General features: G+C 45.6%; 1 protein-coding gene across 3 annotated transcripts in view; it reads right to left on the bottom strand.

The window, feature by feature from the left end:
- The window catches only part of LOC110509575 (rho guanine nucleotide exchange factor 28), a 111,852-nt gene that overhangs the window by 10,310 nt on the left and 73,870 nt on the right, over window positions 1–27,672 (bottom strand). For all 3 annotated transcript variants that reach the window (XM_036968085.1, XM_036968087.1, XM_036968086.1), the window contains 19 exons: window positions 26,992–27,139; window positions 26,317–26,372; window positions 26,105–26,141; window positions 25,666–25,795; window positions 25,431–25,546; window positions 25,180–25,320; window positions 24,563–24,813; window positions 24,099–24,224; window positions 22,607–22,724; window positions 22,034–22,288; window positions 21,791–21,867; window positions 21,320–21,498; window positions 21,117–21,208; window positions 20,675–20,860; window positions 20,253–20,503; window positions 17,257–17,304; window positions 12,244–12,432; window positions 11,715–12,017; window positions 3,426–3,780 (listed from right to left, as the gene is read on the bottom strand). In XM_036968085.1, coding sequence (XP_036823980.1) covers window positions 3,426–3,780; window positions 11,715–12,017; window positions 12,244–12,432; window positions 17,257–17,304; window positions 20,253–20,503; window positions 20,675–20,860; window positions 21,117–21,208; window positions 21,320–21,498; window positions 21,791–21,867; window positions 22,034–22,288; window positions 22,607–22,724; window positions 24,099–24,224; window positions 24,563–24,813; window positions 25,180–25,320; window positions 25,431–25,546; window positions 25,666–25,795; window positions 26,105–26,141; window positions 26,317–26,372; window positions 26,992–27,139 — 3,058 coding nt within the window. The remainder of the gene's footprint in view (window positions 1–3,425; window positions 3,781–11,714; window positions 12,018–12,243; window positions 12,433–17,256; window positions 17,305–20,252; window positions 20,504–20,674; window positions 20,861–21,116; window positions 21,209–21,319; window positions 21,499–21,790; window positions 21,868–22,033; window positions 22,289–22,606; window positions 22,725–24,098; window positions 24,225–24,562; window positions 24,814–25,179; window positions 25,321–25,430; window positions 25,547–25,665; window positions 25,796–26,104; window positions 26,142–26,316; window positions 26,373–26,991; window positions 27,140–27,672) is intronic.

The following is a 27,672-nucleotide window of genomic DNA, read 5'->3' as shown; positions in this document are numbered from 1 at the left end:
TAAGTTTGCAGATGACACAGCGGTGGTAGGCCTGATCATCGAAAATGATAAGTGTGGTGCCAGGACAACAATCAATGTCAGCAAGACAAAGGAGCTGATTGTGGACTACACGAAATGGAGGGCCGAGCACACCCCCATTCCAAATCAAATCAAATGTTATTTGTCACATGCGTCGAATACAACAGGAGTAGACCTTAAAAAATCTTAAGGATCCACCCCTTTTTTTCAATTTTCGCCTGAAATGACATACTCAAATCTAACTGCCTGTTGCTCAGGCCCTGAAGCAAGGATATGCATATTCTTGGTACCATTTGAACGGAAACACTTTGAAGTTTGTATGGCAGCAGTGTATGTGCAAAGTTTTAGACTGATCCAATGAACCATTGCATTTCTGTTAAAAACTTTGTGTCAAGACTGCCCAAATATGCCTAATTTGTTAATTAATAACTTTTCATGTTCAAAATTGTGCACTCTCCTCAAACAATAGCATGGTGTTCTTTCACTGTAATAGCTATTGGACAGTGCAGGTAGATTAACAAGAATTTAAGCTTTCTGCCAATATCAGAAATGTCTATGTCCTGGGAAATGTTCTTGTTACTTACAACCTCATGCTAATCACATTAGCCTACATTAGCTCAACTGTCCCGTGGAAGGGACACTAATCCCAAAGAAGTTTTAATTTGAAGTACAAGCCCTTAAAAAATTCTTATGGCTGCAGGGGCACTATTGAGTAGCTTGGATGAAAGGTGCCCAGAGTAAATGGCCTGCTCCTCGGTCTCAGCTGCTAATATATGCATATTATTAATATTGGATAGAAAACACTCTGAAGTTTCTAAAAGTGTTTGAATGATGTCTGTGAGTATAACAGAACTCATTTGGCAGGCAAAAACCTGAGAAGAAATCCAAACAGACAGTGAGAAATCTGAGGTCGGTATATTTTCAACCCATGCCCTATTGAAATCACATTGGGATATGAATGAATATTCACTTCCTATGGCTTCCACTAGATGTCAACCGTCTATAGAAACTTGAATGAGGCTTCTACTGTGTTGTGGGATTGAATAAGAGGGGAATGAGTCAGGCTACTGGCAGAGAGACATTTCCTGGTCACGCGTATTCCACATGATATCGACTTGCGTTCCGTTCCTCCTCAAGACACACAGCAGTAAAATAACAAGCAAGGCTATATACGGGGGGTACCAGTACAGAGTCAAGGTGAGGGGGCACCAGTTAGTCACATGGACGGGGCTGTAGTGGAGCAGGTCAAGAGCTTCAAGTTCCTCGGTGTTCAAATCACTAAGGACCTGTACACACCAAACACACCAAACTAGTCGTGAAGAGGGCACGACAATGCCTCCTGCCCTCAGGATGCTGAAAATATTTGGCATGGGCCCTCAGATCCTCAAAACGTTCTACAGCTGCAGCATATTGACTGGCTGTATCACCCCTTGGTATGGCAACTGCTTGGCATCCGACCATAAGGTGCTACGGAAGGTAGTGAGCATGGCCCGGCCAAGTACATCACTGGGGCTGAGCTCCCTGCCATCCAGGACCTCTATACCAGGCAGTGTCAGAGGAAGGCCCTAAAAATTGTCAAAGACTCCAGCCACCCAAGTCATAGTATGCTCTCTCTGCTACCGCACGGAAACCGGTACCGGAGCGCAAAGGCTGCTGAACAGCTTCTACCTCCAAGTCATAAGACAGCTAACCAGTTAATCAAATGGCTACCCTGATTATTTGCATTGACCCCATTTTAATATGCACCAACTCACTTGCCCCGGCTCTATGCACATTCACTGGATTCTACCCCCCCACACACACACACATATTGACGCCACACACACTCCCAAATAGAATAGACACACTTTCACACCCTTTACATACTGTACACTGCTGCTACTCTGTTTATTATCTATCCTGACTACCTAGTCACTTTTATCCCTACCCACGTGTACAGTACATATTACCTCAATTTTCTCGTGCCCCTGCACATTGACTCGGTACCAGTACTCCTTGTATATAGTCTTGTTATTGTATTACTTTTTAACTATGCATTGTTGGGAAAGGGCTCGTAAGTTAGCATTCCATGGTCAAATCTACACCTGTTGTATTCGGTGCATGTGAAAAATAACATTTTATTTGATTGATTTGAACACCCGTCAATCCTGCTGACCAGTCAGATAACATCCTGTACATCTCTAGCTGGACAGGAGCCGTGCATTATGGGGACTTTCTGGGGTCGCAGAGGGATGCATTGTGGGTAAGATGTCAGGTATGATCAGGCCCTGTGGTAGATGAGGTTAGAAGTATCCACACCTCTGTCTTCGTGACAAGAGACTGATTCTACGGTGGCTCATGTGTGGTCAATAACAGTAGGGGATAATAAGGCTATCGATGGAGAGAGAGATTGTGCTCTGGTCGCAATCTTTAGTAAACAATGCAGCAGCCTGTTTTGCTGATATTTACTATAGGGAAAACCATTAAACAGGCCATTAAAACAGTAGCATCCCTTCTAGTGTATATTCAACACGTGGCCCTCATTATAGCTAGTAATACTTTCACCTCACTGGTGTAATGTACATGTCTACATGCACATTACACCAGTGAGGTATAACAGTTGAAACCTGTGAGACACAGACGCAGACAGATGTCAGCTGACACATCAGCAGTTAAATACAGATTAATATGTGTGCGCATCTCTCATCCCTTCCTCCCCTCCTCCTCCTGCGATGACAAATCGTGCTGTAATGAGTTTTGTAAAGATTTTTCAGATCAATGTTCCAACCCATCAGCCATGGGCTCTGAGCCGTGACTCACACGCTGTTGTCCGCCCCGGCCCCCGATGCGCGATAGATAGAGAAAACATAGATTTTTTTTCTCTCTCCTAGGCGAAAAGAGGCCGGGCTGGTGGGGTTGGGGGGGGGGTCAGGTTTGAGGGGGGTTTCTTTGCCAGGAGACACTGATTAACTGGGAAAGAAGGACAAACAAGGCCTCACATCTCTACGGAAACTGAGACAGGATGGGAGGTGTGTGTGTGTGTGGGGTGTGTGTGTGTATGTCATACATCAACCACCACAGCTGCATGCAGTAGTGTGCTGAATTACATTTGCTTTCACGGGTGTGTGTGCGCGCGCGGTGGGTACAAAGGTTGTGTTTTCTCTCTCACAGGTAGCACTCATGATATCATGTGTTCAGACAGACAAGACAAGACAAGACCAGACACAGGAGAAAATAGCCTGTTATATTGCTGATGCCACATGTTATATGGTATTTAGCAGTCAATGATAGATCCCATCATATCATCCTGTGTGTTATCAGTCAAATTCAGCAGAGAAAGCCTGAATTCATCCTGTATTTAGGATTAGTGAATAAACAATCTCTTTAACAGACATGGATTCACACAACTTTACTGAGCTGGGTCTTACCGTTGGGTGTGTGCTCTGTCCCCTGTCCACCTGAGGTTGTGTAGAGGTACCTAGTGACACCGGCACCCCCAGCCCAGCACTGGGGTGTGTTTGTGTCAGGGTGGAGTGTGGGAGCCTTGGAGAGGGAGAGGGGTTGGAGCGTGTGTCTCTGGCTGGAGCGGGCCAGTATGGTGTTCAGGCTGTTGTGGGCTCGAGGGTCATCTCCGTACCCCAGGGTCCCACCTCTCTGGTGCTGCTGTATGTGGTGGTGCATGTGGCGGTTATTAAGCACCTTCGACGTGGTGAACGCTGCTTCGTTGACAAACACTGAGCCGGCGTTGTCAAGATGGACGCCGGACTGACCAGGAAGTGAGTCCTATGGGAGAATAAAGGAGAAGAATTCCATGTTAACACAACTCTGACCATGATGACAGCATGAACATAAACATACAGGGAAACCATTATGCAACACTATGTTATTGTGTACATAATGTTGCTGCTACCGTCTCTTATGACCGAAAAGAACTTCTGGACATCAGAAAAGCGATTACTCACCGCGGACTGGAAGAAACGTTTTCCTTTAAGTCCAACAAGAAGGATATCCTGCTTTCACTGGAACAGGCCCAGATCCACGCTTTTTGCGTGAAGAAAAGACGCCGGAAAAGATTGAGGATCCTTCTGAGAATCCGTAGGCGAGCGAGTAAACTCCCAATGCCTGCAATTCTTCTTGCTAACTTGCAATCGTTAGAAAATAAAATTGATGACCTACTATTAAGATGATCCTACCAACGGGACATTAAAAACTAACATCTTATGTTTCACCGAAATGTGGCTGAATGAAGAAACGGACAATATAGAGCTTGCGGGATTTTCCATGCACCGGCAGAACAGAGACGCTACCTCTGATAAGACGAGGGGTGGGGGTGTGTGTCTGTTTGTCAATAACAGCTGGTACATGATGGTGCAAGAAGTTTCAAGGTATTTCTTGCCTGAGGTAGAGTGATAGGCTGTCGACCACACAATTTACAAAGAGAGTTGTCATCTGTATTATTCGTAGCCGTCTATTTACCACCACAAAGCGAAGCTGTCACTAAGACCGCTCTCAACCAACTCTATAAGGCCATAAGCAAAGAAGAAAATGCTCACCCAGAAGCTTAAGTTAATACTTTGTAGTGCCACCTTTTGCTGCGATTACAGCTGTAAGTCGCTTGGGTTATGTCTCTATCAGTTTTGCACATCGAGAGACTGAAATGTTTTCCCATTCCTCCTTGCAAAACAGCTCGAGCTCAGTGAGGTTGGATGGAGAGCATTTGTGAACAGCAGTTTTCAGTTCTTTCTACAGATTCTCGATTGGATTCAGGTCTGGACTTTGACTTGGCCATTCTAACACCTGGATATGTTTATTTTTGAACCATTCCATTGTAGATTTTGCTTTATGTTTTGGATCATTGTCTTGTTGGAAGACAAATCTCCGTCCCAGTCTCAGTATTAACTTAAGGGGGCTGAATAATTTTGCACGCCCAATTTTTCAGTTTTTGATTTGTTAAAAAAGTTTGAAATATCCAATAAATGTCGTTCCACTTTATGATTGTGTCCCACTTGTTGTTGATTCTTCACAAAAAAATACAGTTTTATATCTTTATGTTTGAAGCCTGAAATGTGGCAAAAGGTCGCAAAGTTCAAGGGGGCCGAATACTTTCGCAAGGCACTGTACATATCCCAACCAGAAGCCGTGGATTACAGGCAACATCTGCATTGAGCTAAAGGCTAGAGCTGCCGCTTTCAAGGAGTGGGAGACTAATCCAAACGCTTATAAGAAATCCCGCTATGCCCTCCGACCAACCATCAAACAAGTAATGCGTCAATACAGGATTAAGATTGAATCCTACTACACCGGCTCTGACGCTCGTCGGATGTGTCAGGGCTTGAAAACTATTACGGACTACAAAAGGAAACCCAGACGCGAGCTGCCCAGTGACGGGAGCCTACCAGATGAGCTAAGTGCCTTTTATGCTCGCTTCGAGGCAAGCAACACTGAAGCACCCACGAGAGCACCAGCTGTTCTGGATGACTGTGTGAGAACGCTGTCGGTAGCCAATGTGAACAAAACCTTTAAACAGGTCAACATTCGCAAAGCCGCTGGGCCAGACGGATTACCAGGGCGTGTACTCAAAGCATCGGTAGCCATGAAGTGCTTTAAAAGGCTGGTCATGGTTCACATCAACAGCATCCTCCCAGACACCCTAGACCCACTCCAATTCCCATACCGCCCCAACAGATCCACAGATGACAAAATCTGAAATCGCACTCCACACCGCCCTTTCCCACCTTGACAAAAGGAACAACTATGTGAGAATGCTGTTCATCGACTACAGCTCAGCATTCAACACCATAATGACCACAAAGCTCATCACTAAGCTAAGGACTCTGGGACTAAACACCTCCCTCTGCAACTAGATCCTGGACTTCCTGACAAGCCGCCCCCAGGTGGTAAGGGTAGGAAACAACATGTCTGCCACAATGATCCTTAACACTGGGGCCCCTCAGGGGTGTGTACTTAGTCCCCTCCCATATTCCCTGTTCACCCCTGACTGCGTGGCCAAACAAGACTCCAACAGCATCATTAAGTTTGCTGATGACACAACAGTGGTAGGCCTGATCACCGACAAGACGGCCTATAGGGAGGAGTTCAGAGAACTGGCAGTGTGGTGCCAGGACAACAACCTCTTCCTCAATGTGAGCAAGACAGTGGAGCTGATCGTGGACTACAGGAAAAGGCAGGCCGAACAGGCCCCCATTAACATCGACGGGGCTGTAGTGGAGCAGGTCAAGAGTTTCAAGTTCCTTGGTGTCCACATCACCAACGAACTATCATGGTCCAAACATACTAAGACAGTCGTGAAGAGGGTACGACAAAACCTTTCCCCCCTCAGGAGACTGAAAAGATTTGGCATGGGTCCCCAGATCTTCAAAAGGTTCAACAGCTGCACCATTGAGAGCGTCTTGACCGTTTGCATCACCGCCTGGTATGGCAACTGCTCGGCATCTGACCGTAAGACGCTACAGAGGGTAGTACAAAGGGCCCAGTACATCACCGGGGCCAACCTTCCTGCCATCCAGGACCTATATAATAGGCGGTGTCATAGGCGGTAAAATTCCAAGATAGCGTAGCAATCGGACGTGTGTTTTGGCTTGTTCCGTGTTAATATAGTTTTATACATTGTTTAACTCGTTTTCGTTCGTATATATTTTAATCTCACTTTCCATCTACAGACTGAATATACTCTCCTGCAACCCGACTCACCCAATGTCGGTCAAACCCTGCCAGTCTGTACAGCGCGATATCAACCCAGAGCATATCGTACTGCTTTTTCTCTACCACATCTCCGGATTCCTAACGCAAGCTCTGAACCTTTACACAGAATCATCGCAGCTAGCTAGCTGCAGTCCAAGTGGCTACTCCTGGCTAACGTCTCTGTCCCGAAGCAGGCACCAGTTGGGCCTAGCTCGAGGCTAGCTCAAGGCTATCTCCCGGCTTGCCAAAGAGGTCCACCAGCTAATTTGTGGGTTACAATACCTCTTTTGCAAGCTCTTCGGTTGAGACATTGCTAAACATTTTATTCACTGCTTATAGCCTTTACCCTTATCCTACTCCTCCTATCCCCGGCCCACTAGCTGTCTGAATCGCTGTGTCTCCAGCTTAGCCTAGCGTATTAGCGACTACTGAATCGGCTCCCTGACTCACCTATTGCTACTCATTGGACCCTATGATCACTCGGCTACACATGCCTCTCCCTAATGTCAATATGCTTTGTCTATTGCTGTTTTAGTGATTATTGTCTTATTTCACTGTAGAGCCCCCAGCCCTGGCCAATATGCCTTAGATAGCCCTTTTGTTCAGATCCCCACACATGCGGTGTTGAGGCACCTGGCTTAACTGGTGCCTCAAGAGACAAAACCTCTCTCATCGTCACTCAATGCCTAGGTTTACCTCCACTGTACTCACATCCTACCATACCCTTGTCTGTACATAATGCCTTGAATCTATTCTTCCACACCCAGAAATCTGCTCCTTTTACTCTCTGTTCTGAACGCACTAGCCGACCAGTTGTTATAGCCTTTACCCTTATGCATTTTAATGAGGGAAATAAGTATTTGATTTGACCCCCTCTCAATCAGAAAGATTTCTGGCTCCCAGGAGTCTATTATACAGGAAACGAGCTGAGATTAGGAGCACACTCTTAAACCTGGTGGCCAACTACAAGAAACGTCTGACCTCTGTGATTGCCAAAAAGGGTTTTGCCACCAAGTACTAAGTCATATTTTGCAGAGGGGTCAAATACGTATTTCCCTCATTAAAATGCAAATCCATTTATACAATTTTTGACGTGTTTTTCTGGATTTTTTTGTTGTTATTCTGTCTCTCACTGTTCAAATAAACCTACCATTAAAATTATAGACTGATAATTTCTTTGTCAGTGGGCAAACGTACAAAATCAGCAGGGGATCAAATACTTTTTTCCCTCACTGTATCTTCAGAGTTCGTACCGTTAGGTGACATAAAATGGGATATACTTAACACCCCGGCCATCCTACAATCTAAGCTAGATGCCCTCAATCTCACACAAATTATCAAGGAACCTACCAGGTACAACCCTAAATCCATAACCATGGGCACCTTCTTAGATATCATCCTGACCAATTTGCCCTCTAAATACACCTCTGCCGTCTTCAACCAGGATCTCAGCGATCACTGCCTGCGTCCATAAATGGTCCGCTGTCAAATTACCACCCCTCATCACTGTCAAATGCTCCTAAAACACTTCAGCTAGCAGGCCTTTCTAATCGACCTGGCCCAGGTATCCTGGAAGGATACTGACCTCATCCCGTCAGTAGAGGATGCCTGGTTGTTCTTTAAAAAGTGCTTTCCTCACCATCTTAATTAAGCATGCCCCATTCCAAAAATGTAGAACTAAGAACAGATATTGACCAGCACAAAAACACCCTGTGGCGTTCTGCATCAGCATCGAATAGCCCCCACGATATGCAACTTTTCAGGGAAGTAAGGAAACAATATACACAGTCAGTTAGGAAATCAAAGACTAGCTTTTTCAAACAGAAATTTGTATCCTGTAGCACTAATTCCAAAAAGTTTACGGACACTGTAAAATCCATGGAGGATAAAAGCACCTCCTCCCAGCTGCCCACTGCATTGAGGCAACCAGGCATCCACTGTCACCACCAATAACTCTACAATAATCGCTCATTTCAATAAGCATTTTTCTACAGCTGTCCATGCTTTCCACCTGGCTACCCCTACCCTAGGTCAACTGCCCTGCACCCCTGCAGCATCTTACCCAAGCCACCCTCCCCCGCTTCTCCTTCACCCAAATCCAGACAGCTGATGTTCAGAAAGAGCTGTAAAATCTGGATCCCTAAAAATCAGCCGGGCTAAACAATCTGGACCCTCTCTTTCTAAAATCATCCGCCGAAATTGTTGCAACCCCTATTACTAGCCTGTATCATCTGAAATCCCCAAAGCTTGGAAAGCTGCCACGGTCGTCCCCCTCTTCAAAGGGGGAGACACTCTAGACCCAAACTGTTATAGACCAATATCCATCCTGCCCTGCTTTTCTAAAACCTTCGAATGCCAAGTTAACAAACAGATCACCGACCATTTCGAATCCCACCGTACCTTCTCCACTATGCAATCTGGTTTCCCAGCTGGTCATGGGTGCACCTCAGCCATGCTCAAAGTCCTAAATGATATCATAACCATCTTCATCCACCTGGCCAAGGCTTTTGACTCTGTCAATCACTGCACTCTCATCGGCAGACTCAATAGCCTTGGTTTCTCAAATGACTGCCTCGCCTGGTTCACCAAATATTTCTCAGATAGAGTTCTTTGTGTCAAATCGGAGGGCCTATTGTCCGGACCTCTGGCAGAGGAAACTGGAAGCAGTCTATCACAGTGCCATCCATTTTGTCACCAAAGCCCCATATACTACCCACCGCTGAGACCTGTATGCTCTCGTTGGCTGGTCCTTGCTACATATGCGTCGCCAAACCCACTGGCTCCAGGTCATCTATAAGTCTTTGCTAGGTAAAGTCCTGCCTTATCTCAGCTCACTGGTCACCGTAGCAACACCCACACGTAGCACGCGCTCCAGCAGGTATATTTCACTTGTCATCCCAAAGACTTATATCTCCCTCTCTAACATTAAGCATCAGCTGTCAGAGCAGCTTATCGATCACTGTACCTGTACACAGCCAATCGTTAAATAGCAAACCCAACTACCTCATCCCCATATTGTTATTTATCTTCTTGCTCTTTTGCACGCCAGTATCTCTACTTGCACATCATCATCTGCACATCTATTACTCCAGTGTTAAGGTTACATTTGTATTATTTTGCCTCTAATGGGCTATTTATTGCCTTACCTCCCTAATCTTCTACATTTGCACACACTGAAGATAAAATGTTCGCACACCGACTCGGTACCGGTGCCCCCTGTATAAAGCCATGTTATTGTTATTCTTATTGTGTTACTTTTATTATTACTTTTTGTTTTAGCCTACTTGGTAAATATTTTCTTCTTCTTGACCTGCACTGTTGGTTAAGGGCTTGTAAGTAAGCATTTCACGGTAAAGTCTACACTTGTTGTATTCGGCACATGTGGCAAACAAAGTTTGATTAGATTTTTCACTAAGAAATGTTTTGCTGGAGTCAACAGCAAAACCATTGCTACACATCTGGGATAGTAAAGTAGCCACAGTGGCTATTTTAAACTAATGGTTTATCCAGTTTATCCAAAAACAGAATTATCATCCAAAATCATATTTGATTTAAATAAAGGTAAAATTTAAAAAATAAAAATAAAAATGTATACAGTAAATCATATCCAGATCACTGTGGAGGTGGAGCTGGGTTCCCTCTTCTTGGCAAGGTGGTGTAAACACCCTCCTGGAGAGGCCATCTCACCAGAGAGGATCTGAGGGAGGGAGGGTCGGTAGAAGTCACTGGATCGGTCTCTGACCCCCTGACCATCTCACCCACTGCCTGGGGCTAAATGTGAGCCCTGCCTCCATACAGATCAGCAGGGAAACACTCAGACTGATCCCAAATTGCACCCTATTCCCTTCATAGTGCCCTACTTTTGACCAGGGACCATAGGGAATAGGTTGCTGTTTGGGATGTAGCCCGAGAGTGCACTGCTTCCATATAGATAAGCCTGCCGTGACTCCCTACTCCTATCACGCATGTTAATGGTGGACTGCTAATTACGCCTGAGCTTTGAGACAGATCAAATGAATGGAGCAGGAGAACATCTTACCTAGCCTGGATATAGCATACAGAAGAGAAGTACGTAAATGAGAGAGAAAGAGGAGAGTGACACGCATATGAGACCCCCTCCATTCCACTCTCTGCTCATTGAATCATAGCACCTGCTGAACATCACAACACAAGCTCAAGCCCACTGAGGCCTAGAGGGTAAATTCATGAGGTCATTGGTTTTAGCATACAAGGTCCTGTAGAGAGGCAGGCAGAGGGCCGGGTACAGGAACACTTCTCCTTATTCTCCTCTCTCTCTCTCTCTCCCTCTCTCCCCTTTTGCCATCTCTCCCCTTCTCCCTCTCTTCCTGCCTCTCCTCTCAGCTCGGGGGCATATTTCACTGCAGGCACGCTCAACTTGCTTTTCAAACAAAGCATCGATATGAATAATTAAAGTTTTTCTGGAGAGGATTGATTGGTTTGCAGGGTTTGAGTGCCTCTGCTTTTAAATATTTTGTAATTGGAGCTTTTATTCACAGTGGTTTAATTATCATCAATCATTAAGATGTTTATTAGCGAACGGACCTGCTGAGCTCCGAGACGGATGCCGCTAAAATTCCTCTCATTACCACAGGTCGTATATCAACGGCTGGATTGAATTGTCTGTTTGACTGAGTAGGCCACCGTAGCTCTGGCTGCTGGCAATACTTTGTCCTGGGAGAAAGGCACTTCTCATTAATGCACTACTTACCCAGGGTGAAACATGCCCTTGGTTCACACACACATATACACACACTTACAGTATACGTACACCAGAGGAGGCTGTTGGGAGGAGCTATAGGAGGACGGGCTCATTGTAATGGCTGGAATGGAATGAATGGAACGGTATAAAACACATGGAAACCACATGCTCAGGATCTCTCATTCACACTCTCGTGCAGTGGTTAGTAGCTACAGGCTAGGGGGCCTTTTGTGAGATACCTGAAGCCATCATCACACACACATACACACACACACACTAACCCCCTCACACACACCTGATGACCATCCAGCGGTATGACCATGACAGGCAGGCTCCTCTGTCGGCTGTGTCTCCAGCTCTGCAGCAGCTTCTGCTGGGTCTCCAGCCTCTCCCTCTCCTTCCCCACGCTTCTCTGGCCCTCCCTCAGCCTCTCCAGGCTATGCTGGTACTCCCCCAGCTGCTCTTCGAGCTCTTCCCACTCCTGCTTCAGCCTCTCAGCCTCCAGGTGACACTGTCTCTCCCTCTCCTCTAGCCTGCTCTCCAGCTCCCCCTGTTGGCTGTGGCGCAGCTGGCACTCCTTCTCCCACCGCTGCCTCTCCTGGAGAGCAGTAATGTATTTGTTTTTCAGAATCAACTGGTTGATAGTTGCTAGGGCCAATTAATGGATCAATAGTCCAAATATGGTTATTTTTCACAAATCAGTGAGTTTTCCAAGAAAAATATAATAAGTGGTATGAGTGCATACTAGATGGATGCTTGCTTACTTATCCATTTCAAGGACAAAAACTCAAATCAAAAAGCTAATCGGAGCTAGCCACCCCTACCTGGCGCAGCTGACCCTGTAACCGCACCGCCGCCGCCACCTCCTCACGGCGCTTCTCCTGGTTACGATGCTTTTCCTGCTCCTGGAGACACGGGGGGTGTGGTCTCGGCGGGCAGGGGCCGGAGCGGTCACTTTCACGGAGGAGGAGCTTCTGTACCTCGTAGAAACTGTCTTGGATGGTTACCGCTGCCTGTAGACGGGAGACGAAAATGTGACGACAACGTGACTGACTAGCTGACTGGCTGGCTGACTGAACGAGTCCAAACTGGTCCAACTGTGGCTGACTACGAGATGCTCCAAGCCAAGGTGAATGGGGGCAATAGGAGCAGGTGATTTGAATGCCAAATCGGTTAGTCAACACTGTTTAACATTGATCATTAGTGTACTTACTTGAGAGGCTTAGCTACATGTTAGATCAACACACACACACACCCACTTCACATTAACCTACTAATACAAACACATACTATAACAGAATACCAAACAGAATAGACTTCATTTACATATCACATGCTCCCATGTGCAGTTCAAGATAAAAGCCTTTCCTCTGTTCTTACTTCCACTTAGGATAGGATCATTTGAGTCCTCTCTCTAGCCGCTTATTTACTGTCTGGCGGTTCAAGATTCAGACAATCCAGCTGATTTTTCTATCTGTTTATAGAAGCTGTTGTGCAGCCAAACGCGCGCACACACACACACAAGCACACATGCAGTAGCACCTACTAGCACGCACACACGCAGTAGCACATAGTAGCATGCATAAACACACACACACAGTAGCACATAGCAAGCACGCACACACACACACACACAATATAGGACGAATGTGGAATCCTATTACACCGGCGCCGACGCTCGTCGCAGTGCTTGCAGACAATAACAGATTACAAAAAGAAACCCAGCCATGATTTGCCCAGCGATCCAGAACTCCCAAACGAGCTAAATGCCTTTTATGCTCACTTGAAGCAATATAAAATGCTGACCAGACCGGCCATGCGCGTGCGTCCGCACATGTTGATTTTGTCCCCGCACACCGGACGCAATCAGGGCACGCAGGTTGAAATATCAAAACGAACCAACTATATTAATTTGGGGATAGGTCGAGAAGCATTAAACATTTATGGCAATTTAGCTAGTTAGCTTGCTGTTGCTAGCTAATTTGTCCTGGGATATAAACATTGGGTTGTTATTTTACCTGAAATGCACAAGGTCCTCTACTCCGACAATGAATCCACAGATAAAAGGGTAAACCGAGTTTGTTTCTAGTAATCTCTCTTCCTTCAGTCTTCTTCTTCTTCTTTGGACATTATATGGTGGTTGGCAACCAACTATAAGGTGCATTACCACCAACAACTGGATTGGAGTGTGGACCTTAGTTCATCTTTCAATCACCCACGTGGGTATATGCTCCTGGCAAGTGTCTTCAATTACATTTTCAACCTCATCCTGGCCGAGTCTGTAATACCAATGTTTCAAACAAACCACAATTTTTCCTGTGCCCAAGAAAGCAAAGGTAACCTGTCTAAATTATTACCACCCCATAGCACGTCAGTAGCCATGAAGTGCTTTGAAATTCTGGTCATGGCTCACATCAACATCATCATGCCAGAAACCCTAGACCCACAGACCCACTCCAATTCGCATACCGCCCCAAGAGATCCACAGATGACCCAATCTCAATCGCACACCACACTGCCCATTCCCATCTGGACAAAAGGAACACCGAAGTGAGAATGCTATTCATTGACTACAGCTCAGCGTTCAACACCATAGCGCTCACAAAGCTCATCACTAAGCTAAGGATCCTGGGACTGAACACCTCCCTCTGCAACTGGATCCTGGACTTCCTAACAGGCCGCCCCCAGGTGTACAAGTAGGCAACAACACATCTGCCCCGCTGATCCTCAATACTGGGGCCCCTCAGGTGTGCATGGTTAGTCCGCACCTGTACTCCCTGTTCACCCACGACTGGGTGACCAAGTGTGACTCCAACACCATTATCAAGTTTGCTGACGACGGTGATGAGTCAGCCTATAGGTCAAAGACTTAGCAGTGTGGTACCAGGACAACAACCTCACCCTGAGCATGCCCCCATCCACATCAATGAGGCTGTTGTGGAGCGGGTCGAGAGCTTTAAGTTCCTTGGCGTCCACATCACTAAGGACCTAACATGGTACACTCATACCCGCACAGTTGTGAAGAGGGCACGGCAGCGCCTCATCCCCCTCACGAGGCTGAAAAGATTTGGCATGGGCTCTCGGATCCTCAAAAAGTTCTACAGCTGCACCGTCGAGGGCATCTCGACTTGGTACATCACCACATGGTATGGCAAATGCACCGCCCTTGACTGCGAAGTTCTACACAGGGTGGTGTGGACAGCTCAGTACATCACTTGGGATGAGCTCCCTGCCATCCAGGACCTTTATATCAGGCGGTGTCAGAGGAAGGCCCGTAAAGACTCCAGCCACCTAAGCCATAGACTGCTCCTGTCCGGCAACCGGTACTGCAGCATCGGCTCTCGGACCAACAGCTTCTACTTCCAAGCCATAAGACTGCTAAATAGCCAGACTGCTAAATAGTCAAGCAATGGCACCCAAACTATCTGCACTGATTCTATCTTGCACAGCACACACTCACTAGACTAAACTCAGCAAAAAAAGAAATGTCCTCTCACTGCAAACTGTGTTCATTTTCAGCAAACCTAACATGTGTAACTATTTGTATGAACATAACAAGATTCAACAACTGAGACAAAAACTGAACAAGTTCCACAGACATGTGACTAACAGAAATTGAATAATGTGTCCCTGAACAAAGGGGGTGTCAAAATCAGTGCATCTCCTCCTCATGGACTGCACCAGATTTGCCAGTTCTTGCTGTGAGATGTTACCCTCCGTTACCCTTCTACCAAGGCACCTGCAAGTTCCCGGACATTTCTGGGGGGAATGGCCCTAGCCCTCACCCTCCGATCCAACGGGTCCCAGATGTGCTCAATGGGATTGAGATCGGGGCTCTTCGCTGGCCATGGCAGAACACTGACATTCCTGTCTTGCAGGAAATCATGCACAGAACGAGCAGTATGGCTGGTGGCATTGTCATGCTGGAGGGTCATGTCAGGATGAGCCTGCAGGAAGGTTACCACATAAGGGAGGATAATGTCTTCCCTGTAACGCATAGCGTTGAGATTGCCTGCAATGACAACAAGCTCAGTCCGATGATGCTGTGACACACCGCCCCAGACCACAACGGACTCCACCTCCAAATTGATCCCGCTCCAGAGTACAGGCCTCGGTGTAATGCTCATTCCTTTGGCGATAAGCACGAATCCGACCATCACCCCTGGTGAGAAAAAGCAGCAACTCGCCAGAGAAGAGCACTTTTTGCCAGTCCTGTCTGGTCCAGCGACGATGGGTTTGTGCCCATAGGCGACGTTGTTGCCGGTGATGTCTGGTAAGGAGCTGCCTTACTACAACAGGCCTACATTTACAATCCCTCAGTCCAGCCTCCCTCGGCCTATTGTGGACAGTCTGAGCACTGATGGAGGGATTGTGCGTTCCTGGTGTAACTTGAGCAGTTGTTGTTGCCATCCTGTACCTGCCCTACAGGTGTGATGTTTGGATGTACCGATCATGTGCAGGTGTTGTTACACGTGGTCTGCCACTGCGAGGACGATCAGCTGTCCGCCCTGTTTATTGCCCTGGCCACATCTGCAGTCCTCATGCCTCCTTGCAGCATGCCTAAGGCACGTTAACACAGAAGAGCAGGGAACCTGTGCATCTTTCTTTTGGGGGTTTTCAGAGTCAGTAGAAAGGCCTCTTTAGTGTCCTAAGTTTTCATAACTGTGACCTTAATTGCCTACCATCCGTAAGCTGTTAATGTCTTAATGACCTTTCCACAGGTGCATGTTCATTAATTGTTTATGGTTCATTGAACAAGCATGGGAAACAGTATTTAAACCATTTACCATGAAGATGTGTGAAGTTATTTGGATTTTTACGAATTATCTTTGAAAGACAGGGTCCTAAAAAAGGGATGTTTCTTTTTTTGCTGAATTTATATACACTGAGTATACAAACATTAGGAACACCTGCCCTTTCCATGACAAAGACTGACCAGGTGAATCCAGGTGAAGGCTATGATCCATTATTGATATTACTTGTTAAATCCACTTTAAATCAGTGTAGATGAAGGGGAGGAGACAGGTTAAAGAAGGATTTTTAAGCCTGGAGACAATTGAGACTTAGATTGTGTATGTGTGCCATCCAGAGGGTGAATAGACAAGACACAATATTTAAGTGCCTTTAACGGGGCACCTGCAGTAGGTGCCAGGCTCACCGGCTTATGTCAAGAACTGCAACGCTGCTGGATTTTTCATGCTCAACAGTTTCCCGTGTGTATCAATAATGGTCCACCACCTAAAGGCCGTCCAGCCAACTTGACACAACTGTGGGAAGCTTTGGAGTCAACATGGCCAGCATCCTTGTGGAACGCTTTCGACACCCTGTAAAGTCCATGCCCCGACGAATTGGGGTAAAAAGGGGTGTGGGGGGGGGGGGGGTTACAACCCACACACATACATTACTTACACAAACACATGCACACTCACACACACACACACTTTTGTTGCTACTCTGTTCTTTATTATTATCTATGCGGAAGCCAAGTCACTTTACCCTGCCTTCATGTAGATATCTACCTCAAATACCTCAGACCTGCACATTAATCTGGTACTGGTGCTCCCTATACTGTATTTTATTTCTCTGGTGTTACTATTTTATTTTTTAACTCTGCATCGTTGGGAAGGGCTCGTAACCAAGCATTTCACGGTAAAGTCTACACCAGTTCGGTACATGTAACAAATACAATTGGATTATATTTTATTTGAGAACACAATTGGTCTTTGTGGGAAATGGAAATGAGTGACTGAGATAGATACATAGATACAAAGTGTGTGTGTGTGTGTGTGCGTGCGTGTGTATGAGAGAGTTTGTGTGTTTGTGTGGGATGAGCTCACCTGCAGACTGTAGAGTAACTGGGTCAAGCTCTGGACACTCTGAGCCACCTGTTATTGAAGAAGACATCAAACACACGACTAACAGTCAGTCTCCCATGTTGGTACAGTGCCTTGCAAAAGTATTCATCCCCCTTTGCATTTTTCCTATTATGTTGCATTACATGTAATGAACATACACAAAATAGTCCAAATTGGTGAAGTTACATTTAAAAAATAACTTGATTCAAAAAATTATAAAAATAAATTTTAAAAATGAAAAGGGGTGTGTATATATGTATTCACCCCCTTTGCTATGAAGCCCCTAAATAAGATCTGAAGCAACCAATTACCTAAACATAATTAGTTAAATAAAGTCCACTTGTGTGCAATCTAAGTGTCACATGATCGGTCAAATGATCTCAGTATATGTACCTGTACCTGTTCTGAAAGGCCCACCACTAAGCAAGGGGCACCACCAAGCAAGCAGCACAATGAAGACCAAGTAGCTCTCCAAACAGGTCAGGGACGAAGTTGTGGAGAAGTACAGATATCATAAACTTTGAACATCCAATGAAGCACCATTAAATCCATTATTAAAAAATGGAAAGAATATGGCACTACAACAAACCTGCCAAGAGAGGGCTGCCCACCAAAACTCACAGATCAGGCATGGAGGGCATTAATCAGAGAGGCAACAAAGAGACCAAATATCACCCTGAAGAAGCTGCAAAGCTCCACAGCAGAGATTGGAGTATCTGTCCATAGGACCACTTTAAGCCGTACACTCCACAGAGCTGGGCTTTACGGAAGAGTGGTCAGACAAAAGCAATTTCTTAAAGAAAAAAATAAGCAAACACTATTGGTGTTTGCCAAAAGGCATGTGGGAGACTCCCCAAACATACGGAAGAAAGTACTCTGGTCAGATGAGACTAAAATTGAGCTTTTTGGCATCAAGGAAAACTCTATGTCTGACGCATACCCAACACCTCATCACCCTGAGAACACCATCCCTGGTGCTGTGGGGATGTTTTTCATCGACAGGGACTGAGAAACTGGTCAGAATTGAAGGATTGATGGATGGCACTAAATACAGGGACATTTTTGAGGGAAACCTGTTTCAGTCTTCCAGAGATTTGAGACTGGGACAGAGGTTCACCTTCCAGCAGGACCATGACCCTAAGCATAATGCTAAAGCAACACTCTAATGGTTTAATGGGAAACATTTAAATGTCTTGGAATAGCCTAGTCAAAGCCCAGACCTCATTCCAATTGTGAATCTGTGGTATGACTTAAAGATTGCTGTACACCAGTGGAACCCATCCAACTTGAAGGAGCTGGAGCAGTTTTGCCTTGAAGAATAGGCAGAAATCCCAGTGGCTAGATGTGCCAAGTTTATAGAGATATACCCCAAGAGACTTGCAGCTGTAATTGCTGCAAAAGGTACCTCTACACAATATTGACTTTGGGGGGGTGAATAGTTATGCACGCTTGTTTGTTTCACAATAAAAAAATATTTTGTATCTTCAAAGTGGTAGGCATGTTGTGTAAATCAAATAATACAAACCCTCCCAAAATCTATTTTAATTCCAGGTTGTAAGGCAACAAAATAAGAAAAATGCCAAGTGGGATGAGTACTTTCGCAAGCCACTGTAGATGACTTAATCACGTCACAAATGATATTCCTTCTATGAAAAACTGTTAAGGAGTACATGTCCTGGTTCTATTTCAGTGTGTTGGTATCTGAAGATGAACAACTTCTACAGTAGATGGCAAGGGAGTTTTAGTCTCCTACTACTACTGTTTACCCATATCAGTTGAAGCCAGCCAATACGGTCTTACACCCGGACTAGACTAGACTAGAGTGTAGTGGTGAGAGTATAGTATCTTCTCCTCTTATCACATGGCACATTTTCTAAAGAGATTTGTCTGAGAAGTCTATGTGGTCATGTAAGTATATAGCGCCACTTTGTGGTCTGGTAGTGTCTGTGCACAGAATCTGTACACCAGGGGTGTCAAACTCATTCCATGGAGGCCCTATTGTCTGCTGGTTTTTGTTTTTTCCTTTCAGTTAAGACCTAGACAACCAGGTGAGGGGTGTTCCTTACTAATCAGTGACCTTAATTCATCAATCAAGTCCAAGGGAGGAGCGAAAACCTGCAGACACTAAACCCTCGGTGGAATGAGATTGACACGTGCTGTACATTGAATTGCTCTATACCAGCGGTATTCAAGTCTTACCCTATGCGGTCTGGAGGTCTACTGGTTTTCTGTTTTACCTGTTAATTAATTGCGCACACCTGGTGTCCCAGCAGGTCTAAAGCAGTGCCTGATTAGAGGGGAAGACAACAAAGAAAAAGTAGAACTGGCCTCAAGGTCCAGATTTGAATTTGAAGGTTCTATACCTCGCAAACTCAACTCTGGACCTTTTTAATCAGGGACTGATTTAGACCTGGGACACCAGGTGTGTGCAAGTAATTATCAGGTAGAACAGAAAACCAGCAGGCTCCGGACCTTGTCGGGTAAAAGTTGAGTACCCCTGCTCTATACACTACATTACATTAAGTCAATATTGCTCTATTTTATCATAGTCATTCACCTCACAGCCAAGACAAGATGCTAACGGTAGCACAAATGTGGCCGAGGAAATTGGGATATTATTATCCATCTATTTTTAATGAGACGGTACATTTGAGAGCTAAATTGACTTTCCCTGTATTAAGATATTAATAATTTAGCACATTAAGGCTGAAATGAAATTCTAATAGATGGTGTTAAATTATTTAAACAATGTTGCACCACCATAAGAAGGTGGGGGAAGGTGAGAAGCCAAGGCCAATATGAACACAGACTGACGTACACCTCAGCAGCTAAAGACTACAATAAGCTTATGGCTACAACTACAAATCCCATTTGTATTTGAGCCACTTGGTGTTATGGCTAACGTGTTAGACTGACAGTTACAGGGACCCGAGTTCAATATCTATGGTAGAAAACACAACCTTGTATAGAAGACCTACCTTAAGGTTGATATTATTAGTGTCCCCGGTGTGGGGTTGAGTCAGGGACTGTAGTACGAGGCCCTGGGAGGCTGACCACTCCCCGTCTCTGGTATCAGGGTCCCCAGGTGAGGCTTCGCCGTCCGTGGGGTTGTCCATGGGGGTAGGAGGGTTGGCTAAGGACACAGGGTGGGACAGGGGGTCCCTGTGAGGGCTGCAGAGGCTGGAGGGAGAACAGGTCCTGGAGGACAGAGTGGTCCTCAGGTTCTCAGCTGGAGAAGGAGAGAGGAGATGGGTGGTTAGAGAGGGAGGAAGAGAATTTACTGTAGACAAAAGACCCACAGACATACAAAGACATTGGACACTCTACAACAGGAAATGGACAACATGTACACGATGCTAACAATGGTCAGTGAGGCTAAAAGTGTGATGTATCGTCTGACCCTCTCGGAGCGCGGCAGTGAGCAGTACTGCAGCCCGGGGCACCTCCTCTGGGTGTGGCTGGACCAGTAAGCGTGGCTCAGGGTGCTGTTCCTGGGTGCCGCCCCTCAGGGCAGACAGATCAGCATAGATCTGTAGCTTCTCCACCAGAGTAGAACATATCTGATGGTCCTGACTGGACAGGTTCTCTGATAGATAAACGCAACATAAAGCCATTTGTGTACAATCGACACACAGAATCAAGCAGTCAGTGATACACAAATAGCACTTTACAGTCAGTATTACACAATCAACATAGAAATGATACACAAAGTAATGTGCAGTTTCTTTACGCACCCACAATCCACAAACACACACTACTTGACAAGACTATAGGAAATGTGGGCTAATCAAAGTGAAAGGATCAAGCTATTTGAAAGCTATGAATATACGGTAGCATATTACCCTGTAGTCTTTGTATCTTCTGGGCTCTGGCTTCAGATGCTCTTCTCTCCTCCTCTGATTCGCTAGTGTTCTCCTCCTCATCCTCTGGACAGCTGGATAGAGACAGACAGACAAGCAGACAGCGATAAGCATACACACACTCACTCACTCATACACACGTATGCACACACACACTTACACCCTTCCCACACCCCCTTACTGACCTCTCCACAGCCTCTCGGATGTGTCTCATCCAGGTGTTGCGTTCGTCTTTCGAGGAGGTGTGGACCTCGTACATCTCTGGACCCGCGGCCGATGCACTGATCAGAAACATCCCTCTCTCCTCATTGGCTACCTCCCTGACAATCAGCTTCTGCAGGGAGATCACTGGGGGCTTCTGGTCCTGAGGAGCACAGACAGTATGGGAGGATGAGAGAGCATTAGTAAATTGAATGAATACTCACTGATGTAGACGTTGACATGTCTTTTTGAGTCTCAATCCCCCATATATGATCCGATATACTTTATTAGTTCATCCAGGATGCATTTTTTCCCCAACCCCTCCGATATAATAAAATGGAGAGCAGCAGCCCAAAGCTATCAGACCGAGTCCAAAGGAACTGAATTGAACGGTAGAGTTTATTTTGTCTTACTCCATAAACAGCAAATGTGACGAGACCATTTCACAGGCATACCACAGCAGCGAATATGAACTTCTGGTCTTTCTCCTGTAGGAAGATCAGTGTGTCGGTGAGAAGGAGAGCCAGGACATCTGCAGAGATCAGAGACAGCAAACCAATTGTGAACAATGCAATCCCTAATCAATATTATCATTAGTGTGAAACTGATTGATTGACTGATTCATGTATTGCTTGATCAGTTGATTGATTGACTGATTGGTTGATTGATTGATTGATTGATAGATCAGTGCCTCGGACCTTTGAGTCGTCCGGTGGCGGTCTTCCACAGTAACAGGCCCTGGTGTTTGAGGGTCCGGCCTGGCACCAGAACATCCTGCTTCCTAAAGGTGTGTCCATTCTTCAGCTTGGCAGCACTACGGTTGTCCATCCGGTTTAGGACGTCCTGTAACCTCTGACCCTGCTCAAACTCACTGACCCTCAGGTCTACAGCCGCGATCACCTCCTTGATCAAAACCAGAGCTCTGGAGAGATCCCTGTGCTCCTCACTGTCCTCTGAAAGAGGGAGAGGGGGGATCGAGGGAGGAGAGAGAGAGAGAGAGAGAAAATATTCAGGCACATTGGAGTAGTAGGATCAAAACTATACATCCGATTACCAGCCCCATATCAGTATGGAAGTTACATTTCAAATACAACAAATGTTTCATGGAATATCTTACTGTAACTGCTGTATATTATCACTGATAGCTGAGCTGTATGATAAGACCACCTGTCCACCAAAAACGAGCCTGGTCATGTTATCACGATTTGATTTGATTTATCTGATCCTAACAGCAGTGGGCAACAGAGCAGAAAAAAGGCAGACAGACCGACCCTGGGTGTACTGTAGAATCCTCTCCAACAGAACAGGGTACTTAGTTATCCTCTGGGTCACCAACAAGATGCATTCTGGGATCTCTCTCCTCCGCACCAAATAGTTATTACTTTGTTGCTATAGAAACACACAATCAACAGTGAATAATTAGTCACAAGTGGAATATTTAAGACAATTTAACTTAATTTATTTTAATAATTTCTCCAGATATCTTCTCAAGATACACTACATGGCCAGAAGTATGTGGACACTTGCTCGGAAAACATTTTATTCCAAAATCATCGGCACTAATATGGAGTTGGTCCCCCCCTTTGCTGCCACAACAGCCTCCACTCTTCTGGGAAAGCTTTCCACTAGATGTTGGAACATTGCTGCGGGGACCTGCTTCCATTCAGCCAAAAGAGCATTAGCGAGATCAGGCACTGATGTTATGCGATTAGGCCTGGCTCGCAGTCGGCGTTCCAATTCATCCCAAAGGTGTTCAGTGGGGTTGAGGTCAGGGCTCTGTGCCGGCCAGTCAAGTTCTTCCACACCGATCTCAACAAACCATTTCTGTATGGACCTCGCTTTGTGCATGGGGGGATTGTCATGCTGAAACAGGAAAGGGCCTTCCCCAAACTGTTACCACAAAGTTGGAAGCACAGAATCGTCTAGAATGTTATTGTATGCTGTAGCGTTAAGATTTCCCTTCACTGGAACTAAGAGGCCTAGCCCGAACCATGAAAAACAGACCCAGAAAATGATTCCTCCTCCACCAAACTTTACCGTTTGCACTATGCATTGGGGCAGGTAGTGTTTGTTCTCTTGGCATCCGCCAAACTCAGATTTGTCCGTCGGACTGCCAGATGGTGAAGAGTGATTCATCACCCCAGAGAATGTGTTTCCACTGCTCCAGAGTCCAATGGCGGCGAGCTTTGCACCACTCCAGCCAACACTTTGCGATTGGTGATCTTAGGCTTGTGTGCGGCTGCTCGGCCATGGAAACCCATTTCATTGAAGCTCCCGACAAACAGTTGTTGTATTGACTTTGCTTCCAGAGGCAGTTTGGAACTCGTGAGTGTTACATCCGAGGACAGATGATTTTTACGTGCTACGCGCTTCAGCACTCGGCGGTCCCGTTCTATGAGCTTGTGTGGCCTACCACTTCATGGCTGAGCCGTTGTTGCTCCTACATTCTCTTCACAATAACAACACTTACAGTTGACCGGGGCAGCTTTAGCAAGCCAGAAATATGACTAACTGACTTGTTGGAAACGTGGCATCCTATGACGGTGCCACGTTGAAAGTCACCTAGCTCTTCAGTACGAGCCATTCTAATGCCAATGTTTGTCTACGGAGTTTGCATGGCTGTGTGCTCAATTGTATACTCTTGTCAGCAACGGTGTGACTGAAATAGCCAAATCCAGTCATTTAAAGGCGTGTCCACATACTTTGGCCATGTGGTGTAACTCTTGAGGCTTATAGAGGTGTCATAAACAGACAAGCCCGTACCTTGATGAAGGTCTGAAATCGTTTGTTGTGTTGCTGTAGCTCTTTGAAGAAGGTGACTGCCTCAGTGTGATGGCTGCAAAAGTCTCCATACACCTGTTTCATCCTCTCTGCGTTCTCTTCAGAAAACTGCACTCAAAATTATACAGACGTTATACAGGCACTCATGCTGAGCCAACGTACTCAATCAGTCACAGTTTAATACCACAGTCATGTCTATTGAGGTTGAATTACAGGAGAGAGTGAGTGGATGTTGGCAATGTTACAGACACACAAAAACATATCTGTATTTATCCATGTTTTGTGGTGGAATCAGCACTTCCATGTAATTTTAGGGGTTGTAAGTTAATTCTGTCTCCACAGATTCCTGACCGTATGACAGAAAGTACAATACTGTTCCGCCCCGACCCCACTCCAGAAAATCTAAGGTTTGTTGTTGTTACAAGCACTTCATTTTAACAGTGCACCTGTAGCAGCAGAACATCTCCGATGCGTTCTATGACGTAGTTCCTGTTCCCGTATGGCCGGGCAGAGCTGTGGCGGCGTTCCCTCATGGGGTTGAAGAGGTCGTGGTGGAGGAGGAGGAGTTCGTCCAAACAGGGGAAGACACGCCCCACGGCGCCCGCGTCCAGCTGGACCTCCTCCCTCATCCCTCGCCGGAAGACCTCAGCCATGATGCACAGAGTCTGGAGGTGGTGCATCTCTGTCTGCATCAACTCTGAGAGGACGGACACACACAAAAACAGTGCGTGTTTGAGATCTACTACATTGCAGCTGGACTGCGCAGGATCGCAGATCTACAAATCATCTCGCATCCCAAACAACCATGCATTACGTGTACATTTTTGCGATTCCGCGTCTCGTCTTGCTCAAACTAACTACCCACATTTCAAAGATGACAAAGGTCCCTCTAGACAAACATATCCCTTGGGCATAGCATAATAACAAACCATAAACATTCCTGTGCTACGGCCCATAACATTTCATAAGTCATAACTCATTCATAACTCAAAACTGTACTACAAAACAGCAGGGTTAGGTTACATATGGTGGTTCAACTGTTCTGAGTACATCGTTAGCTCACCGTAGATGACGTCCTGTCTCTTGACCACCCGTTTGTCCTGCTTCTTACAAAACTTGTGTTCCACTGTCAGACTCCAAGACTCAGCCTCGTAGTCCAGAGCATCAGCAGCCAGGTCGCTGTGGAGACCGGTGTCCACACAGTCTACAGGACGAGAGGGGGGACGAAAATAACATGATGGTGACTTTTCCCTTTTAACCGTTAAGATGATCACTTTTCCAATTGTCCCTTCTGGGTTCCCGTCCCTGCAGTACCTTCTCCGAGGGAGGAGTCAGTGGAGGAGGATGACTCCGTGGTCTGTAGGAGCTCCTCTGATCGGCCAGGACTCCATCTCCTGTCAGACACCACTTCCGGACTCTCGCTAAGCCTGCTGGGAGAGTGACAATATGTCAATGACATAAGCATCATCGCAAAAAAAATCTTCATCACAAGCTTACTGTAATATACTGCGAGTGGGTGAGTGTGTGAGTGAGCGGATGCTTAGCTGACCTGTCAGTGGAAGACGGGACGCTACTGGAGAGGGGGTTGGGGAGGGAGGCTGTTTCCCTCCTGTCCCTCTGGCTCATCATAGGTAGAGAGGCTGAGGTGGCGATCAGACATGAAGAGGGACTGTCTCGCACTGTGAAGTATGAAGGAGGGAGGGGAGGGGAGGGGTGTTATTGTTTCAGCATTCCTTCCTGTGTGCTTCACATGATGACAACAAAGAGCTGTGACATTTTATTTTATTTACGCTTTATTTTATCAGGGAGTCATACTGAGACCAAGGTCTCTTTAACAGATGAATTGAATTACAGAAAATACGCACACCAAATATAAATACAAAATGCAAGCAGAAAGAAAGAAAAACACAGTCATAAACTACAAAACACATTCATCAGTAATAAGGTCCTTAGTCAGTGACCCTTGAACTCTGCAATGTAACACTCACTCTGCGGGAGAGATGCCGTTCGGTTCTTCACAAGTTTCTATAGATTTAAAATTGTAAAAAAATATTAACAAAAGGAAGGATAGTAGGATACCAGACAACCCAAACATTCCAACTAGATCACTTTGTTCAACAGAGAGAGATGAGGAGTAGATGTGTCTATGTTTGTGTGTGTGGTTGTGGGTCGGGGCAGAAGTATCCAGGCTGAAACTCACCTTTAGACACGGGGGAGCAAAGTCATTACAACCCTTATGGACCATGAGTGTACAACCTTAGGGAGAGAGGGATAGGTTCATAAAGAGAAAAAACTAAAGACTGGAAATAGAATAGGATCGTATATTAATTCAGTCCTATAATTGTCCAGCAAAAAAATTGCGAATTAAAGTTAATTTATTTTAAACTTTCTTTAACTAGGCAAGTCAGTTAAGAACAAATTCTTATTTACAATGACGGCCTACAAGGGAACAGTGGGTTAACTAGCTTGTTCAGGGGCAGAACAACAGATTTTTACCTTGTCTGCTCGGAGATTCGATCCAGCAACCTTTCGGTTACTGGCCCAACGCTCTAACCTCTGGGCTACCTGCCGCCCCATCATTGTCAATTATATTATCATTGTCGAATGCAACAAAAAAAAGCCTATACAGTATATTTTTCTTGATACAATATGTATTGGTATGCTGTATTAACCATAAATATGTGATATCTTTCAATTCATTTACATTGTTCAGAAGTGTACAGATCACTGAGATATGCTTGTATGTTTGTAACATTGAGCGACAAATTGTTGTTTGTTTTGACTGATCAGGTGATGTACTACTGGTTAATTGTTATGGTACAAAGGCTGTTATTAATACATTTTGATTGACAGATTGAGTAACTGTGTTACTTACTGGAGCAGTGCAGAAGTTCCTTGCCAGTAGCAGGTTTGTCACAGACCAGACAGACCGTGGGTCCAGCACAGGACCCCGTGGAGAAGCGATGTCCATTCTGCTGCCTGTCCTTGTCTCTCTCCTCCTTCTCCCTTTCCTTCTCCTTCCCCTTGGAAAACCAGGGTAGATTCACAGGGGTGAACATCAGAGGTATGGATAGGCGGGTTATTGCACACCCATATACTGTAACTACATCAAAACCCTTCAGCCACAATACATCAAAGCATATCATGTAATTGTAACACTGTAACACCATAGGCTAGACTCGACTTAAAGCAATATCAGTCAGGTTACTTGTACTATGAAATAGCCACACATGTGCACTGACTCCAATTGAGGCAGTTTGAGTGAGAAGGATCCCCGCCTTATTTTAGCCCATTTTAAAGTCCACTGTGAAGGAGACGGAGCATTGCATTAACACATTGGGGGGGTTTTGTAAATGCGGATTCACCAACAAAGGGTTTATGATGAAAAGGAAAGAAGCTACACAAGGGTTTCGAGTGGTGTTTTGCGTTACAGTTATTACCCAAAACATTTCCTGCTTCTTGTCATCTGTCACGATCGTTATAATGAGCGGACCAAGATGCAGAGTGGTATGTTTCCATCTTTTTATTTGGAGGAGAAACTTAAAGAACAAAAACA

Source organism: Oncorhynchus mykiss, chromosome Y (genome assembly GCF_013265735.2).
Source record: "Oncorhynchus mykiss isolate Arlee chromosome Y, USDA_OmykA_1.1, whole genome shotgun sequence".
In the NCBI taxonomy this organism is placed as follows: Eukaryota; Metazoa; Chordata; class Actinopteri; order Salmoniformes; family Salmonidae; genus Oncorhynchus; species Oncorhynchus mykiss.
Note: the sequence above shows the minus strand (reverse complement) of the source record. Positions and strands in the feature narration are given on the sequence as shown.